The sequence below is a fragment of the Fulmarus glacialis genome, unplaced genomic scaffold (genome assembly GCF_000690835.1).
Source record: "Fulmarus glacialis isolate BGI_N327 unplaced genomic scaffold, ASM69083v1 scaffold3634, whole genome shotgun sequence".
NCBI classification, from domain to species: domain Eukaryota; kingdom Metazoa; phylum Chordata; class Aves; order Procellariiformes; family Procellariidae; genus Fulmarus; species Fulmarus glacialis.
In genome coordinates this window covers 1-19,178 of record NW_009209761.1, presented here as the reverse complement: position 1 = coordinate 19,178, position 19,178 = coordinate 1, and the positions used below count along the sequence as shown (strand labels likewise).

The 19,178-nt window shown below is 37.8% G+C and overlaps 1 protein-coding gene across 1 annotated transcript; it reads right to left on the bottom strand.

Annotated features, from left to right (window-relative positions):
• Positions 1 to 608: 608 nt before the first annotated feature.
• ABHD17B (abhydrolase domain containing 17B) lies at positions 609 to 13,338 on the bottom strand. The gene is made up of 3 exons (XM_009576922.1): positions 12,861 to 13,338; positions 3,033 to 3,212; positions 609 to 2,132 (listed from the first exon to the last, which is right to left on the bottom strand). The coding sequence occupies exons 1-3, from the start codon at positions 13,325 to 13,327 to the stop codon at positions 1,913 to 1,915; spliced, it is 867 nt and encodes a 288-aa protein (XP_009575217.1). The 5' UTR covers positions 13,328 to 13,338; the 3' UTR covers positions 609 to 1,912.
• Between the last annotated feature and the right edge of the window lie 5,840 nt (positions 13,339 to 19,178).

Genomic DNA, 19,178 nt, shown 5'->3' with positions numbered 1-19,178 from the left:
AAACACTTAATGGTAACGATTTCCATCTAAATCAGAGATAGTGGCTGGAAGGTAGTAAGAAAATGAAATCAAACTGTGTATGCGGTATGATGTAATAAAGTTGAGTTACATATTTAAGCACACTTCCAATTGCAAAATCTTGGATTAGGATTAAAATCTTTGTTAGTATATTATTGTCCCTGAATACTAATCTGAAGTTCAGAACACACTGAAGCATACTTCATCAAAAAGACAAACAAGAACCCAGTCGCTTGAGAACAAATTCAAATTTCTTTCTATTCAATTAACAAACCAAAAAGGACAAGACAAGAAGTCAGTGATGATTTCAAAGAAAACTAAATTTAAATTCATTACAGAAGAATGTTTGTAAGAAGCTCTAAAGCAGAAAACCTGTATGCTGAACAGCAGAAAGAAGTAAGATGAAGCATGGGGGTGGGAGGGTGATCAGAACAGTAGTTGCTGAAGAAGTGTGCTGACAATTCATAACAATGGGCTACTGCTTTAGTTTTCTGATTTCCTAGAGTAAATGAGGAGTTGCTTATTATTTTGGTATCGCAAGCAGCTGTTGCCATTTCTTTTAAAAAAAATGAAAGGAAGAACAGCACGTGTGTGGAATATTGTTTACTGTTAATCAACATGTCTTAACCAAAGTTTTCACAATACTTGAAGCTACATTTAAGTATACAATAGTCTAGATCACAAAAACCAAGCAGAACAATTAAACTACATAAGGCCTTAAAATTAGAAGCACAGTGTGTATTGTTGGAATATTACTTTGTTTACAAATAGGCTACATATAATTAAGTTTATTTTTCATAGTTTTATTCAAGCAAAATGCATTCAAGGAAAAGGTAACTTACAAAGTTTATTTTACTATGAGTTAATAGAAAAATGTCAACATTCTCTTCTTGCCCTTCCCCCCACCCCATCCAGGCACGATTAGTAAAATTTCCATACAGTACTCAAAAAACAGTAAGCTTTTACACTAAACATCCAAAAGTAAGCCTGATCAGACAACTGCAAACTTGCAAATTGTTTATTATAAAGTTGGATAAACCTCCAGGTTCTTGAAATATTGCATCTTTATGTAATCAATATTTAAAACTACGTTGTCCGCAAAGCCTTCTAGGTACTAAAAGTCTTACTGGTTTCAATGAAGTATTTAGTGGCCTCAGTAGCAATCACGTGAATGATATTTACATTACAACAATGATAACTTGCGGCATTATTTTGGCAAGATTAGGACTGCTGAGAAAATAAGTGGGTAAATTTGTTTAACCTGAAAGGTAAGGGACAACACAAGAACAAAACAAATAAAGTAAAACTAAACACTAAAGATATGAAAAATATGGAAAAAGAGATCATTTTTGACCCCCTCCCCCTATAACAGGGCATGGGTCATTTCCAGTGACTGTCTATTCTTATTACATACATTAGTATTTGCTCAAATTTCATGGCTATTACATTTTTACAGAACAACTGCTTAGAAGTCTGGTTTTTAATTTACACCTGTGCAACAGAGTAAGTCACAGTACATTTTGAGATGTTTAAAAAATATTTATAAACTTTTTTTGATATGCTAAAGCATTTGGCAACACTTTTACAGCATTTGATTTCATATAATTAAAATTTCATACAGTACTCCTTGTGATTTTTTTTTTGTACATCTAAGAAGAAAAAACCTCACACAAAGTAATATGAACTGCCAAGCTTGACTGCATGATCATGTAATTCCAGTTTATAATACTGGCATTAAAACCTTCATTAATTATGTTGACAAATCATTACCTGTACATTTAATGAAGGCAACCAAGATGATTTGAAAACACAACCTTCAGGTTTTATGTTATATATTTATCAAGGCATGCAGTTCTGCAGCAAAATGAAAAAGCATGTAAATATACAAAGAAAATTACAAGTTCACAAGTTCCTGTGACACAAACTGTTTTAATCTTTCAAGGTACTGTCCATAGAGTTCCACATCATTATGGCCCGCTCCTTCTACCCACAGTGGTTCTACAGGTCTCTGGCAACGCTCAAATAATGCTAGGCCATGTGAAAAGTCAATTACTTCATCTTCAGTCCCATGGATTATTAACACAGGAGATGTTATTTTAGAAATTTTGTCAATGCTGTAAGAAAAAGATTATATCTATGAACACAGGGGGCTTTATTAAATCTTTTTGAAAGACCAGACCGTTAATTTCACTTTTTAATTACGCATTGTAATTTTAACTATTTAATTCTGAAGTTGTTTAAATCGTTAGAAAATTAGATCTTATCAGCACCCTGGAAGCCGTTACAGTAGCACATGTAAAGTCACACAGAAAGGAAAAACGCTACTGGAAACTACTAGGATCGAATAACAGAGCAATCCACCTAAAAGTGGTATTCATTACCATGTTCACTTAAAAAAATCAAAGTCACTGGACTGATGAAAATATTACTTCAGAGTTTTTCAGTAAAAGAGTGCTTGCCAGAAGTGAAAGAATTTTAGCACTTAAAGTTTGACCACCTATGGGGAAAAAAAGTCTTTGAAGTTAGATGCTCAAAATACAAATAATTCTTTGAGACAAGTGTACCAGTTTGTAATGGCCAACTACTGGCACAGCTCTGAAATACATGACAGGAATTTTCTTCAGTTAATGTCTACTTGGTTTTCCAGTATTTGCTACTTAAAGAAACATACGCAAAAGACTTTGTTCACAGTTACCCAGATAAACAATTCTCTGGACTAGAACTGCTTGTTAGGATTAGTGACATTAGAGGTTACATATAGGAATACTAGTAATTTCTTTAATGGATACCCACTGAAATGATTAGAGATGTGAAAAACCTAGAAGATTTACAAAGTTCTGTAAACTCCTTCAAATCAAATGTTCCTTCTTGTTACTCACTCTGATTTTTCTCCAACTGCTTTTTTAAACCTTTGAAAGAAATTTCAGAGAATTTACCATGCTACTTGTTTCCCTAGTCTAAAACTTTGGTAACAGAGAAAAATGCATGCAGAACAAAAAAATCCTACAACTTACTTTGGGAATGCATCAAAGCAATAGGTCTTCTTTGTATCAGGAAAAGCTACTCGCATTCCTGAGGTCAGCGGAGAATGAAGAATTACAGCAGCACTTTCATACCTAGCAGCAAGATCCACAGATGGTACTGTTCCTATACTCTGGCCATATATAATCACATTTTCAGGGCGGATTCCATACCTAGAAAATTAAAAATGTTAACAAAAGTGGCATATAAAGTGAAACAGACAAAACCGCAACTACACAGCAAGGCAAAAAAAGCATTTCTGAAGACGAAAATTTCCTGAAGAGGATAAATGATGAAACAGGAGCTGGTAGAAGAACAAGCAAGTATATTCTATAACATTCTTGACTTAAAGGGACAATTATTTACTCTGTATTTGCAGTAATTTTTTTTGCCTTATGCCTGAATGATACGGCAATACAGGTTTATTTTTTTAAATATGGATTTGTGAATGCAGTTGTGACTTGTATACTAGTTGAAAGCTTTTACTGGTAATTCCAGCAGACCTACAACAGAAGACTGATTAGAGCCTTACTAGCTCTATAGTTATCATCAGGTAGAGCATAGTCAAATCTGCAAAAATTTGGTCAGCTTTACTCTTCCGGTAACTGATTAAAAACTGCAAGCTGGTAACGTTGCTCAGCAATTTAGTGGGACCTAAAGCATGCCCATACAGACAGTGGTCAGAATATTATGCATTTTATGTCATAGCTGAGATTCTTCTTTCTTATCACAGTTGATTTGACATGCAAGCTAGCAAGAGGAATACCCAACCTAACCCACAATTAAGACAGACAAATAAACACTGTAAAATTAAAGTCAAAGTCCCCTTTCCTAGTAAGATGAAAACACTCATTTTTTCTGTAATTAACTGAGGTAAACAAAAGAGTCATGAAATATCTAGTTAACACTTATTCAAGTCAGATCTAATATATTTTTCTGCATTAATGCGGATACAAAGAGTAGCCGGTTCCCAAGTAACACTGGAAAAGCCTTTAAGCAGAACATTATGCGGGCAAGAACAGTGCCCACAGCAGAAGTGAGCTGCTGATACATGGATCTATACTAACAAAGTACTCTTAGTACAGGTTCAGACTGCAAAAGTGAATCTATCTGGGTGCCTTTGTTTAACTTACTTGGGAAAGGAAGTACCCTTAAATAGGATGAGACACTGCACTGCATTACAAAAAAACCCAAAAACAAACCCAAAAAAACCCCCAAACACCACACCAAAAACGCCCCCACATTGGTCTTCTGACTTAGAGCAGACTGGCCTAACACCACTATGGAACAGCATGAGATAAGTTTAATGTTTGTGAACTGACTATAATCCTAAAAGGACTGACAATCCACTGTTTTCAGTTGAAGTGAAGGAAAGTGCAACCATTACCTCTTCTACAATAAACGCATGCATCTTTTCTATCAAAGAGAGATAACAACACCCATACCCACAAAGGAATTCTCAAATTAGTACATTTCACATACTTCCAATAAAGCCAGGGAAACAGAGGTAATGAAAAATTGTCCAGTATCTTATAAATATGGCTAAATAACTGTATTGTAACTGTAAAGGTCACCAAACACCAAAATTAGTAAAGTCTAAAAGCGTCAAAATCAGGAACATTAGGAAAAAAGATGTTTCACATATACCAAGACATTCAAATTACCAACCAACAAAAAATAAAAATTCACAAGTACTTTTCAATAAGCCAGAAAACGTGTCCTGTGTGCAACATCAGTATGTAATCAGTTAATTAAAAAAAAAAATCTAGGAAGATTTCAAACACACATAAAAAAATCACATTTAAGTATTACTAAAATGTAAGTATCCCTAGCAGAACTCACTAGGCACCCCAACAAGCTTTCTAAATTGGGGCTAAAATCCACTGTTTACAGCTAATATTGTCTACTTAACTATTCACCTCTTTATTTAAATTGTGTTCTGGTAGAGTGAAACATAAAAGCTATAAAAGTATTAGCACAGATGCTTCACAGAATCTATCTGTACCATGACTACTTAATTACTAACAGCATTTTGTAGGAAGAGTTTCTAGGATCATAACCAACTTAAGAGTTCTAAAATACTAAAAGTCGATCATCAGCCTGGAATTACAGGCAAGCCCTCCACCTCACAACAGTTCTCAGAGAATAAAAAAATTCAAACATTCTGATTAACAAAGATTTTCTCAAAATTTCAACAAACAAAAATACAATAAATTAAAGCTCTGAAACTGAAACAAATGTACAGTCTTCGCTATTTCTGTATCTCTTCTGAAACACCTGAGAACAGCCTAGCACCCATCCTTTTACAACTAATTTCCCAATTCAAAATAAATCAAATCACATTTGTCCATTCTGAAAGGACAGTATAGCCTTCTATCCCTTTCATATAATCCGAACAAAACTCAAATTAATACCTGACACTTTGCATCATTAGTATGGCATGGAATTTGCACAGCATGTTACGACATAACATAGTTCTCAAATAAAAAACCTTGTAGATTATCATACTCTTATTTCCTCAGGTATTGAGTTTTACAAGATGCAGGCCATTGTTCAGAAATTTAAAGCAAAACTTAAAAGTATATTTTGGAGCATATGTTCTCTTCTTTCTCATTATTCTTCCCCGTTTTTGTATCCAAATCCTTCAGCCTAAAGATAGCTAAATATTAGCTATAAAAAGTAATCCAAGAAAAGCATTTACTGTATTTGGATTAAAGTAACCCTTTCTCCATCACAGCCAAACAGATTGCCTACACAGCACCCACCAGAAACTACTTGTTTTGCAGTCTAAATATAGTGTCTAAACTAGTGAGGCCAATGAGGCCAATCACCAAAAGTGGTGGTTCAAAGTAGTTAGACTTTTGAATATTCTGTCTTGAAAAAAAAAAACCAAACAAACAACAAAACAAGAAGCTTGGAAACCAGAGAACAACATCTGCTGTATCTGTCTCCAGTCTTCCCTCTCCTCTTGAACAGGTTTCTGAAAATCGCAGGGGAAAAGCAAGAGCCCAACTGTCCCTCAGTTCCCCTCTCCCAAAAGTATCACTTTCCAATCTGAAATGGAAGAATCCTTGGAAAGATAACTGTTGGTAAGTTCCCTAGTCATAAAATTCGTCTACTCCTCCTGTTGACAGTCCTGTAAACTCCAGGTAAACTCCAAGAAGTTTGGTAGAAAATTATTAGTTGCCTACACACCTGCTCCCAAATGAGGAAGTGTCAAATCAAGAGAAAAACTGGCAGTAATACTGTTCTCTTAATCAGTGCCTTAGAATTACAGGCCATCCTGAGGAAGGGGAACATGATCGTTACAGAGCCATACGCTGTAAGTAGCTGTTCTGGTGACAAGAGCTCAAAGACATGCTGTAAAAACTGTTGATATCTTTGAAAGCTCATTATGTTGATCACAGGAGTAATGTAAACACTATTGTCTACTCAGGTAATCTTAGATAACTTGTGTCAGAATAGACAGGCCTTCAGGTTGTTGGTGGTGGTGGTAATGGTGGGGTTTTTTATGTTTGGGTTTTTTTAAGCCATAATCACCAGAAAGGACCTTGGAACAAAATCTGTTCCAAGGCACAGATGTACCTTCTCAGAGAAAACACTCTTCCTCAGGGACAAGTTATTCTGGACTGAATCTGGCATAAAATTCAGATAAATATTTTCTGCAATTTACAGGCACCCCACATTTTTTTCTTTCCCCCAGCAACTGAGATTTCAATTCCTTTCAATACCTGATTCATGCTTTATGTTGATGCACCTAAGGGCTACCTACCTGGAAAGCACAGGGAACTTGAAGAGCAGTTTTTACATAGGACTGAATGTACCTCTGTTGACATAAGCTTGCTAGCATTCACACAGAGCGGCTGAGTGCCCACAAACTTCTGCCTTATCCTCACAGTAAAAGTACAGGTTCATGTCACAACAAAGCTAAGCTATTGCCTAACAGAAGAGAACCACTTTCCTATTTGCATCTTCAGCCACATATTGCCCCTCATTGGGCTTCACCAGCTAGTTTAGGAAACTAAATTAATCTCTTCTGGGAGTAGGGGAGCAACTACTTTTCTGCTCCTCTGTGCTGGCTGTCTTCAGGGCCAGGCAAGAAATGACATGCCTCTGGTGGGTTAAAGGAAGGAGCAAGCCAATAAATCGTTGTAGCTGAACCATCAGACCACTCCCTAGAATCAGGGCCCAAGCTAACACAGGGCGACTAATGAAGCCAGTATTGTCTTCTGCGAGCCTACATATGCTGATCAGATATAGACAGTCTTATAAAAGAGGCAACCCTGAACGCTGCTGATCTTTTCAGCTTCTGGCAGGAAAAGAGGAACTGCTGAACAGCAATGAAATATTCTTTTTTTCCCTTTGTGACAAACTTCACAATGTGCTGTAGCAGAAACTCTTTCACTGTTTCCTTTATATTTCTTCTCTGTAACAAGACCTTTTCTGCACTTTACTAAACACTTATCTTAGTGGCAGTCCACCTCTTCCCCACCTCTCCCTCCTCCTTTTTTTCTTTTCATAGAATCATAGAACAGTTTGGGTTGGAAGATGATCTAGCCTAGCCCCGCATCATAGGCAGGGACATCTTTCACTAAATCAGGTTGCCCAACGCCCTGTCCGACCTTAGCTTGGACACTTTAATTGGATACACATCATGCATCACTTACATTGGATATTCATTGTATTATATCTTCCATTGGATATAATGATGTGCAATATGCAAACTACAAAATGCATGTCTGGCTGTAACGAGTGATGTTTGGTTTTGGGTTTTTTTAAATTTCAGTTACCTTTAACAAAATACCAGCTGAAATTACCATACTATACTTGCAGGCTCTTAGAGTACCTGCCATTTTGCCCTTGACATACCTAAGGGAGACAGAAAGCAATTTATCTTTTTACTTCTGAACTACTGCTGTTAATCTAGAAGACATGCTCACTTCACAATAATAAAATGAAGTATCTGTAAAATCAACCTTAGAAGGATACATTTTCAATAGTACCTCTCAGGCTCACACTAATGAAGAGGTGCAACGGGTGCTCTAGAGAGGCCACTGTTTGTGAAGCTATTGCAACACATGCATTTAACCAACTGACAGCAGCACTTGGGGCACAAGGAACAAGGGGGAACATCTTGAGGGAAATTTCAATGCACATTTCAGAACCTTTTGTCATCATGCACATAACACACAAAATTACAGCTGCAAATTGCAGAACATGAAGGGCATGAACATCCTCCACACCTTTAACTATCAACATTCCAGGCCATGAATAAAATTAATGAGCATACAGCTTTTCCTCAACTCAGATGCACATTCCCCTTCTTGTATATACAACATGTAACATTGCTAGAAGGAAAAGGGAACTATGTTTTATGAGAGGCAAGCCCATTGACCACGCATGTAGTAATCAACAAACTGCACCTCCTCTGCCTCTCTCATGATGGTTTCGCTTTTTCTAAACCTTACAATGCTACTGGTACATTTGTTTTATTGGCAAGATTTCTCTTCACGATAAATTGAGCTACTTTTCCCTATCAATTTAAATAAAAGCTCAATTTCTCTCCAAATATTCAAAGGTAAGGCACCTCATCTTCTAGCAAAAAAAAACCCCTACTTTTGAATAAAAAACCCCGTAATTTGTGAATTCTCAGAAGAACACTTTCAGCCAACATCCAAACAGATTTAGTATTATTCCTACATTTGGCTGTTCAAATTACGGACATTCTGTCCACTTTGACACATCAGTCTGATGGTGAGATTTACCCTTCAATTTTTCAATTATTATACAGTCCGCGATAAGCAACAATGAAAAGGCTGTTTGGCTTCTTAAAGGTAAATCTGGGCATGAGGCAACTCCAGCAAGTTTTCAGGTTTCTGAATGAGCGCCACTTGCCCTGCATTTGCCTGGGGCTGGTTAAACCTTTCCACCCTTGCTAGGGTGTCATCAAAGGCCTTCAGAGACCAGGACAGCAGAAAATAGGCGTATCCCAAAATGACTCCTAGCATTTCAACACTTTGTAGCTATGACAGTCCGAAAAAGAATGTCCTCACTTGCAGCTTTTATATAGTCCCATGCACATGAATATGCAATAATGTGCAACTTTCCCAAACATGATGGCACTGAATCACCTTGCCTTCTTCCACAGTCAGCATCCACATGGATAGCTCCTGCTTCCTATTAAAATACTCAAAGCAGGTAAGAATAGGGACACAACTCAGAATCTGCATCTGCTGTTTACCTCTTCTGATCTGCTGCCAAATTAGCTTTCTGTATTCATTTACATTAATGACAATATTCACACACCCTTACAGCAACCACTTTTAAGAAAGTGGTGTTGGACCAACCTCATCATCACCCTCAATACTAGTTCCAGACTATTTCACGCCAGGTGTCCAGTCCCCACGGGACAGTCGTGCCAATTTACAGATGACCATCTGGATTGTCCTTCCAAGATATAAAACTTAACACACTAACACGTCTCCACCACAAGCAGCTGTGTTGACTGTAGAATGAAGTCCACATCAGCATTTCAGTTACCCCAGAAACACCTTTTAATGCTGGGTTCTATGATCCCATTTCTCAGAACAGGGAATGCAGGGAGCTGTGGGTGGCTGTGATCAACCTCCAACAAAGGTAATTTCTCCATTCTTTTCTTCGTCTCATCACAATCTGTGAGGCGCAGTTTAAAAGTCTAGGATCCCTTTCTTCTCTCATCCCATCAACATGAATTTCAAAGGAGTTACAGCTACTTACATCTATCCTGCAAACAATCCGCTGAATTAATTTGTTTTTGCAGAACACTTATATTATAAACGCTAAAGATGGTGCCAGTGTAACACTGACAGAACAGGCTATGCTAGAAAAGTCAATCAATGCTGCAGCAAATGCTCAAAGGCTCCATTCTGGTCCAGATATTCATCAAGTATTTAAACACAGCTCAGCACTGTCTCAGGGCTCAAGAGAATACCATGGACTGGTAACCAAACTGTGTGAGCCAGTATATCCAGAATCATGTGCTGAACTTCTCCCTGCTATATACAGCATTCAGATAGAAGGACAAGACCAGGTCTGCCAATCAGAAAGTTGTTCAAAGTACCACAGTGCAAACCAGTAATATCAGCCATTTTTCAAGCAATGGAAAAAATTCAGTTCATGTTTGTGAAATCCACAAGTTGGGCAGACCAATTCAAGCTCTATACACTCTACAGAATTACGTATTTCTAAAGGAGGTTTTGACACAAAAAATAAACCCAGACAGCGAATGGGATTGATGTGAGGTCATTCCTGAATGGAAGAGGGAAAAGCAGATAGATGGAGCATGTATTTAGAGTTCCCCCCGTGACAATGTCTGTCAGCGAAGGGCATGTTCAGAAGGGATATTTTAATGAACAATCTTACTTGATTACGAAGGTACACTATGCACTGTTCAAGAATGGAGGTGAGAATTCAAGTTGCAGTGACATTTTCTTTTAGGTTTTCAATCAGAAATTTGTCAGGGGGAGGAAGAGACAATAATTACAAATTAGTTCATAAAACAGAGCCTGTAAACTGACATAAACGATTAAGTTTCACCATCTAGTTCTCTTCCATTTTCTGGTACATTTAAACAATTCAGACTGCATTCCACATTGTTCACAAACTGTATGATGTTTTTGGTCAATGTTACTGGGTATTTCACCAAGTGGCTATCTTCCAGATCACCTATCAACTAAAAATCGTGGTCACCAGTGCACCTGTTGCAGCTCTTGGCTTACAGAACAAATGTCTAGTTATACCTCAACTTTCCACTGTAATCAAAAGAAACGCCAAAACCTAATCTAACAACACAGTACGCATGTTTTTGAGTATGTGAGGCTGAATACCTGTCCCCTGTGGGTGTATGAGGTTTATGATAATAAACATTCCCCCTACTTTAATACATGAATAAAATATGCTTCTTTAAAAAGAAGTATCACACCTTTCATAGAATCATAGAATCATAGAATCATTAAGGTTGGAAAAGACCTCTAAAGATCATCAAGTCCAACCGTTAACCCAACACCACCATGCCCACTAAACCATGTCCCTAAGCGCCACATCTACACGTCTTTTAAATACTTCCAGGGATGGCGACTCTACTACTTCCCTGGGCAGCCTGTTCCAAGGCCTGACCACTCTTTCAGTAAAGAAATTTTTCCTAATGTCCAATCTAAACCTCCCTTGGCGCAACTTGAGGCCATTTCCTCTCGTCCTATCACTGGTTACTTGGGAGAAGAGACCAACCCCCACCTCGCTACAACCTCCTTTCAGGTAGTTGTAGAGCGCGATGAGGTCTCCCCTCAGCCTCCTCTTCTCCAGGCTAAACAGCCCCAGTTCCCTCAGCCGCTCCTCATAAGACTTGTTCTCTAGACCCTTCACCAGCTTCGTTGCCCTTCTCTGGACACGCTCCAGCACCTCAATGTCCTTCTTGTAGTGAGGGGCCCAAAACTGAACTCAGTATTCGAGGTGCGGCCTCACCAGGGCCGAGTACAAGGGCACAATCACCTTTGTTATAATGGAAAAGAAATGCAAGACAATACCTGTATTTAAAACACAGAAAAGGGACAATCCGCTCTGAAGTAATAGGATAATAGTCAATATTACATTGATCAAGTTCTAAATTCACTGCGACAACTACCAGGCTCCAGGATTTAAAGAGTCTTTACACATGCCCTTACACTAAGTCCCATCCCTGATATTATATTATTAAACAGTACGCTGAAGTTGCAATGATCAAACCATAACATGCTGCTCTACATTAAATTCAAGTTTTCACAGCTTTTTGGTGCAAAATAGATGATATGATAGGAACTTTTTTGGTGACCATCTATTCTCATGATTGCACAGTATTTAAAAAAAATAATCTTTTTGTAGTTTGGGTACTTGTAAAACAAGAAGAATATTGCTCTAAATAAAACAAACCATGGTGAAAAATGCTCTCAAATTTAAGAAGTTGGTATTCAGAGCTGCATTTATTTGGTGCCTGGGATTCTTACTGGTATCAGAGAATGCCTCCAGAGTCCTTCACCGTACTATTTTATCTCCTTAAAACCAAAGTCTTAGAACACAGAAATTGCTGAAACAACACCCTTCCTATTTGCATTTTTTTTCCTTGTCCAGTTTTAATTTATTTGAGCTAACCCCACTGATTCAAATTCCTGTTTTTTGTTCCCACCATAACGTATTTACGCAGATCAATTACAACCTCTCCCACACATCACATTTTGCTAAGATAAAACCAACTTTTTGTTTTATATAGAAAGGTATCTTTGGAAATGCTGTAGCCGCTGGTCTGAATTTTGAAACAAAGGTGGTCTGAACACCATACAGAAATCCAAACAGAGCCTCACCAGGTTCTCTTATAACAGATTTTCCACTGACCCTCCCTACAAAAAAAGTAGGTAATGGAATTATCTGAAAAAACAACCTGCATTTTCTCTCACCCATGTCACACCAGTGGCTCAGTTACTGGGGAACCAACTATCACAGGTTTATCCTATCTTCTGAGATTTCCAGCTGAGAAGATCCCAAACTGTGACAATAAGGATTATCTTCTAATCATTCAAAACTGAAACATACCTTATTAAATTTCATCCCATTTCAATTTTTCTAGTATATCAGTACTATATACTGATCCTGCTCAATACTGACAATGCCTTCAGCATAAGGCACCACCAGTCAGCTTGGACACAAATCCATTAATCCTAAAATACAGCATTTCTGTTTAAACTACCAATGCAGATTAAGTACAACCATTTGAAAAGCACACTGTAAAAGAAAAATGGCAACTAATGTCTTACCTTGTCCTAAGAGCCACCCAAGCAGCATCAATGTCAGCATACAGATTCTTCTCTGTTGGCTTCCCAGAACTTGCACCATATCCAGAATAATCATACGAGAATATGTTGCAATTAATCCGTGAACCCAGTCCTATGTAAAAGCTGCTCATCTGACCTAGGTCAACAGCATTTCCATGTGAGAAGAGCAAAGTATACTTGGCGTGAGGCGAGCAACGCACAAACATACAGGCAATCCTGTTACCTTTACTTGTTCTAGTCATGAAGCACTCAATGGCATCTTTTTCTCTAGAAGAATATTGCCAGTCTGCTCGCTCTGAGAGATGTAAAGTCCAGCGACTACCGCTCTCATCACACATCAGTGTGTACGTGGGATCAGGAGGTAAGAATGCCAGTTTGGAGGCAATTTTCCCTGGGCATGGTGGACAACAGAACAGGCAACACAGTTCACTAAAGGAAAGATTATTCATCTTCTAGGCTGAAACAGGAAGAGAGAATGGTATCAGTTTCTAGTCACAATCCTATATAAAAAAAAGAAAAAAGAAAAACTCATGGAAAATGTAAACTTAACCTCTCTAGAAAATAACACATAATTTTAGTGGAAACATTTAACAAAATATAGATTTTTATATATATGTAAGTTTATATATAATAGCTTATTTGATATTATTAGCTACTTTAGAATGAGCATATTATTAAAGAAGAGTGATAACTCTAAAGCTCTGCTAGATACTAAAACTAAAATATGATTACCCAGAGAAAGAAAAAGCATGAATTTTGGGTTTTCTTTGGAGGAGATGAAGTCCCTCATCTCAAGCCATGAAGACAAGTGTACATTCAGTTGACAAAGGCATATGTTATAAAGAACAATTAAAATATGTTGCAATATTTGCAGGATACTAAGGCTATGCAGATCCCTGCAGCAAAAAATCACTACAGCGTTTCCTAAATACAGAGAATATATATTGCAATCATAAGTTATGGGCTCCTGCAAGCAGTATCAGCAGTATGAAAGGTGCATGAAGGTCAAAACTTAGAAGGCAAAACAAGATGCTTCTGCTGGCTTAGCAAACACTGTAGACCTTCAGTACGCTAAAGTCCAGCCATAAACTCCTCCCTGCTCCACATGCTGGCTGACATTAAGTGTTTCCAAACCCTTCAAAGAAATTATTACCTAAGGTTTCTTGTATCGCACATAGAAATTGGGTTTATATTAATGATATGACTGTTTTTATTCCATGCTTTAACAAAAACATCCCAAACCAAATGCTCTATCACAGATACTTGGCAAATCAATATAACCTAATGCTACCAATTCAAAGCATTGGTTAACAGAGTGGGTTAACAGAGAAAAAAACAGAGTGGGGGTTAACAGAGAAAAAAAAGTAAACACACATACACCTAAAGCTAGCTGGATAAAGATACAGTTGCCCTGAAAAGCAGGCATTGTGTCCTCTTAATTTACAGCAGGGAGAAGGGAGGGGGAAAAAAAAAAATCCTTTGTTGTGACAATACTTTTTCTCCGAGGTAGGAAGAGCGATGAAATCTGCCAAGAGCCATGCTGGAAACCAACACAGCTAAGCTAAGCATTTACACTACTTTCCTTGTGTTAAGGCATTTGACATTTCACCTCAACTTAACTTTTCCATCCCAAATCTACCTACAGGTCTCAAGCTCAGTTCCTGCCAGGTCACCGCAAACAGAAACACACACTCTCACAGTTTCATGTACCAGCTTTGACTGCTAGATCCAAGTTTACAAATGGGAACACAACAAGCTGATTTCTGATGTCCGCAGTCCCAAGTCATTTCAGAAATACTCGGGTAATCCAACAACAAAATCTTACTGGTAACTATAATACTTGGCGATATTTAGATCATATTTCAAAGTTTGTCCTCTAACTTGTATACAAGCATAGCTTTCATGCCTGTATAAATTTCTCTTTAGAAAAGCTTCAAGGACACTGCTATAAGAACTGTTGAATATAGATCACAGAACAACCATCCATATTTTGGATGTGTGAATGGTCTCTTCCCTGTGGTAGAGTATGAATGCATACTGCATACAATGTTACATAGAGCATACTTGCAGAGTAGTACACAGAGGCACAGCAAGACAGTCAGAAAAACAGCACAAGCATTCTTGGAATACTACTCCTCTTCGTAGGGCACAAAAAACCAGTCTTTTGCCAAGGCTGCTAGAGCCAAGTGCTGTCACCCTGAGTCTCTACTTTTCTTCAAAATAGAAGGAAATCACAGATTCTTAGATATGGGTGACCAACACCACGAAATTGAAGGAGATGGCAGGAAGGGTGTACTGATCACCTCCCATAAAAAGGTAGATTGTCTCTTAAATGAAGATCCTGAATAAACAACCATATTTCTGTCAGCTAAAGAAACAACAACCTCATGTATTTATGTAATCAGCACAAGTGGTCACTCAAATGTGGAATAGCTCATCTGTTCCCTGTCAGGTGAGATTATCTGGACATTAGGTTTAATTTTAACCTACAAGTCAGGACAAGAAGAGGAAAAAGGCTATGGAAGAGGTCTAGGGATCGGCAAAAGGCTTGGGCTGTCTTATGCACAGGAAAAACTCAATACTTTTTTTCCTTCTTTAGTTCTCTGACAGCTGTGAGCACCAAAGCAGCCACTTCTTTCACCCGTACTTAGAAAGTTCATGTTCACCTCCCAGAGGAACTGCTGTGATGCCTCAACAGGCTTTTTTTGCAAGAAGTGCTTATGACACAGTATTCAACCACACTTCTATTTCTATCAAAAATTATTAAACTGATCTGTTCAGAGTAAGTTTTCCCACCTTTTCAGAACAGCTGAAGGCCAAAGCTAGGTATTACAATTTACTTGAGGGGGGGAAGAGGCGGGAGGGGGAATATTATTTTATGTGAAAAATTTAGAATACATAAAGAAATCCAAAAGTGAGGTATAAATAGCCTGTTCCGCCCAGAATGGCAGATTGTGCTCTATTCCAGCATATAACGATAGCTACAGAATTTCTTACTTGCTTCCCAAACCACTTGTCAGCAAGAATTAAAACAGGAGTTTACATTATTTATAACTATAAACAGCCCAGAAACACTACAAGTACAGTATCACCCAGAAAATATTTGCTATTTGTCAAAGTCATTTCAGAAGATTGGAAGCTGGCCTGTGGAATTTACACACAGGGCAGTACTGCACTAACCACAGTTAATCAGCTGAGGTGGTACTGTGCCCCAAGACAGCTTAAATGTGCTAAAACCAGGTTGTTGCCACATATGGCAAATGACTTACGCTGAAGACCATGGCTAAAGTACTATTCCTCCCCTATACTAGACTGTAATGTAGACTTTACAGTCTACATAATGTCCATTTAATCCAATGGAAACTCTGCCGACTGAAACTAAAGATTTACGTTCCAGAGTTGCTCTCCACCTAAATCATGGCTAGCAACAACTCTTTTCTTTAAAACAAATACTTGCTACCTTCTTCACTCAGAAAAAAAGTGAAGAAGAAAAACAGCAGATCCCTAGCATCACTAACTGACAGATCTGACACAAAACACTTACTGAACTTCCTCAGGAGGAGACCTTCAACTAAACGCAAACAATGTTTCCATTATACTAGAACTGGTTTGTCATTCATTGTATTCACATGAGTGTGTTCTTAACCTCCGGATCTGGAATGGAACCAGGATGTGAGAGAGTCCCCAGGGTGTATAGAGTAATTCTGATATCACTGTTTAAAAGTTCAATTGAATCAGCATTTCAGCCTAGTAGTTATCCACCAGATGTCATAATTTAACTTCAACTAAACAGGCATTATCTTTCCTCAAAGGGTATACTGCTCAGACACTTCAATGAGGCATTAAACTTAGTATTACCCCCCCAATAGTGTTTTTTTTAAATATTCTAATGATTCATCCATCCAGAAATTATTACACTAAAAACAAAAAGAGAAGTCACAAAACCCCCTTCATTTAGCATCACCCAGCCTTGGTAAAAGCTTTGGAGATCAACAGTCTTAAGAGACCAATTATTTTATTAAGTCTAAAATATAATTTATGGAAAGTGAACAAGGTATCACAAGTGAAGTTGCATTAAAAATCACTCTAATAACAAATGAGTTTGACGTATGCTTCACCTGGACTCTTACTGAAACCGGGGCAAAAACAACACTGACCACAAATTACCTTAAGCATACAGTTCCACAAGTACAGATGAATAACTTTAATGGGACTCCTTTGCCTAAGGTATGTTGTGAATACCTAAAGTTATAGTCTAACACCTTCTGAGCATGTATGATGTAAATCTCTGTGCTCATTACAGTAGCATCGTCAGACGCAGAGATCAACACATCCCAACAACATTAACTATTTCACCTTCTATTTGTCATTTCAGTACTAATAAAGAAGCCAGTGCTGTTCTGCAAACACAGTTCCTAATGCTGGTAAAATTACTAACAACAAGAAAAATATAGTAAGAGAAAAATATATATCATTGAAAATTATGCTGCATTTTTCATATAAATGAAGTAGGAAAATTCTGCAGAAGAAACTGTGGAAAATCGATAAACTTCTACGATTGTACCAAGAAAGGCTAAGAAATAAAACAGACCCAAGTGGCACCACCCACCCCTTCGGAGATAGCTTTTGAAACGAAGGCAAGATCATTTTATCTCTTTAACTCTCTTATGAATAAAAAAGTGACACAGAAAACAACAAATGTAAACTGCCCACAGGCAGTAATTTCAATCCATTCTTCAGCAATTAACCTTTTCATTAAGGCTGACAGAAGAGGGGGGGGGAAAGTCTATCTACTCCGAAAGAACACCTCAAAGACTTATCTTGTCATTCCTAGGATAACACAAATGTAGTTCTTTCACATAAGCAATTATTCCTGTCCTCCTCTCTCTGCAAATCATAACAAGAGAGTGGCTCCTATTATTCACATCTTTGAGTTCTACACTATGTATTAGCCTCAAAAGCCCAACCCTTGCAAACACTTATCTAGAAATCTTATATTTACATTAAATATAAATTATTCTAATTGTATATTTAAATTAAATTACCTATTTCATAGGAACTATTCACAAGAACAAAGTCAAACCCGTAAATACAGCTGCTGGTTTGTAAATTTTAGTAGTGCTCTAACTGTAACAGGCAAGATATTCAAATTGTTGGGGGTTTTTGTTTGTTTGTTGTTTGGGTGTGGTTTTGTTTATTTTCTTAAATCATCATTTTTCATTATATACTACTGAAATAAGAAACTCTAAAGTAATTTCCCTCACCCTTTCATTGAACACAATGCAATGAAAACTTGAGTTCAAACCACTAATGAAGCACTCATATTTATTTCAATATCTGCATAATATTAAAAATGAAACAGAAGGGTATGAACATCCTTCTTCAACTACTTCAACAGTTAAAGCAACAAAATACTTGGGGGCTGGGGGGATCAGTGTCCGACTAAGTATTATATAAAAGGACTAAACTAATAGAATTATTAAGAAAGAATACACAGTAGGTCCGGAAAAGGAGACAGAGGAAGTCTACTCGATAATGAAAAAGCCATACCAAGAAATACCATAAAGTAACTCTTCAAAGCAGTTTTCAAAGAGCAAAACAACTTACATAAAAACAGAGAAGCCTGGCAGGACCAAAACTTAGTTTTGGTTAGTTTGATCTTAAACAATTAAACAGCTTTACTATTCTCACAAATTCTACCAATGTTATAAAGCTTAGCTTGCATATAGAGACATTATTCTTCTTCTGCTGGTTACCTTGTATACCTCAAAACCCAACGGCACAGTTGAAAAACAGACAGGGAATACAGGAAACACCAAGTGAAAAATCTAGCCATTCCTTCTCACCTACAGAACAAACCCCCCCTCTACAGATCCCGGATAGACAACCGTGGGATTAACTCGGATTAGATAACGTTTTGCTCCGAGCAAGACGCTGCACGACGGAGCTGCTCTGCTAAAACCACCCGCAGGCCGACCGGCGCCGAAGACCCCTGTTGTATTTCGGCCACATCAGGCCGGTGCTTCACTGCGCCAGTCCGCCAGTCGCTGGTAAGCAGCTAGGCTTTTACCGCCGGTCTGCGCTCAGATGGAACTGTTTTGGTTTCTGCAGTCACGTATTTTTCTAGCTACCTTCTGGCCAAATACTTTAAACTCTTAAATTAATAATACCTGAGAGCAATTTTAAGGCCAGCGTCACTCCCACCGCCAACAGCAGAAGCTGAAGAAATACATTAAATCAGGCTCGCGAGAATTAAATGAACTCTTCACGTGCCTGTATCTAAAAAGGACTTCGCAGCAG

Coding starts and splice junctions, on each gene's coding strand:
- ABHD17B (XM_009576922.1), bottom strand. CDS start 13,327: ATGAATAATCTTTCCTTTAGTGAACTGTGTTGCCTGTTCTGTTGTCCA. Junction 3,213..12,860: donor TGGGTGGCTCTTAGGACAAG/GTAAGACATTAG, acceptor TTAATTTTCTAG/GTATGGAATCCGCCCTGAAA. Junction 2,133..3,032: donor TGCTTTGATGCATTCCCAAA/GTAAGTTGTAGG, acceptor TTTTTCTTACAG/CATTGACAAAATTTCTAAAA.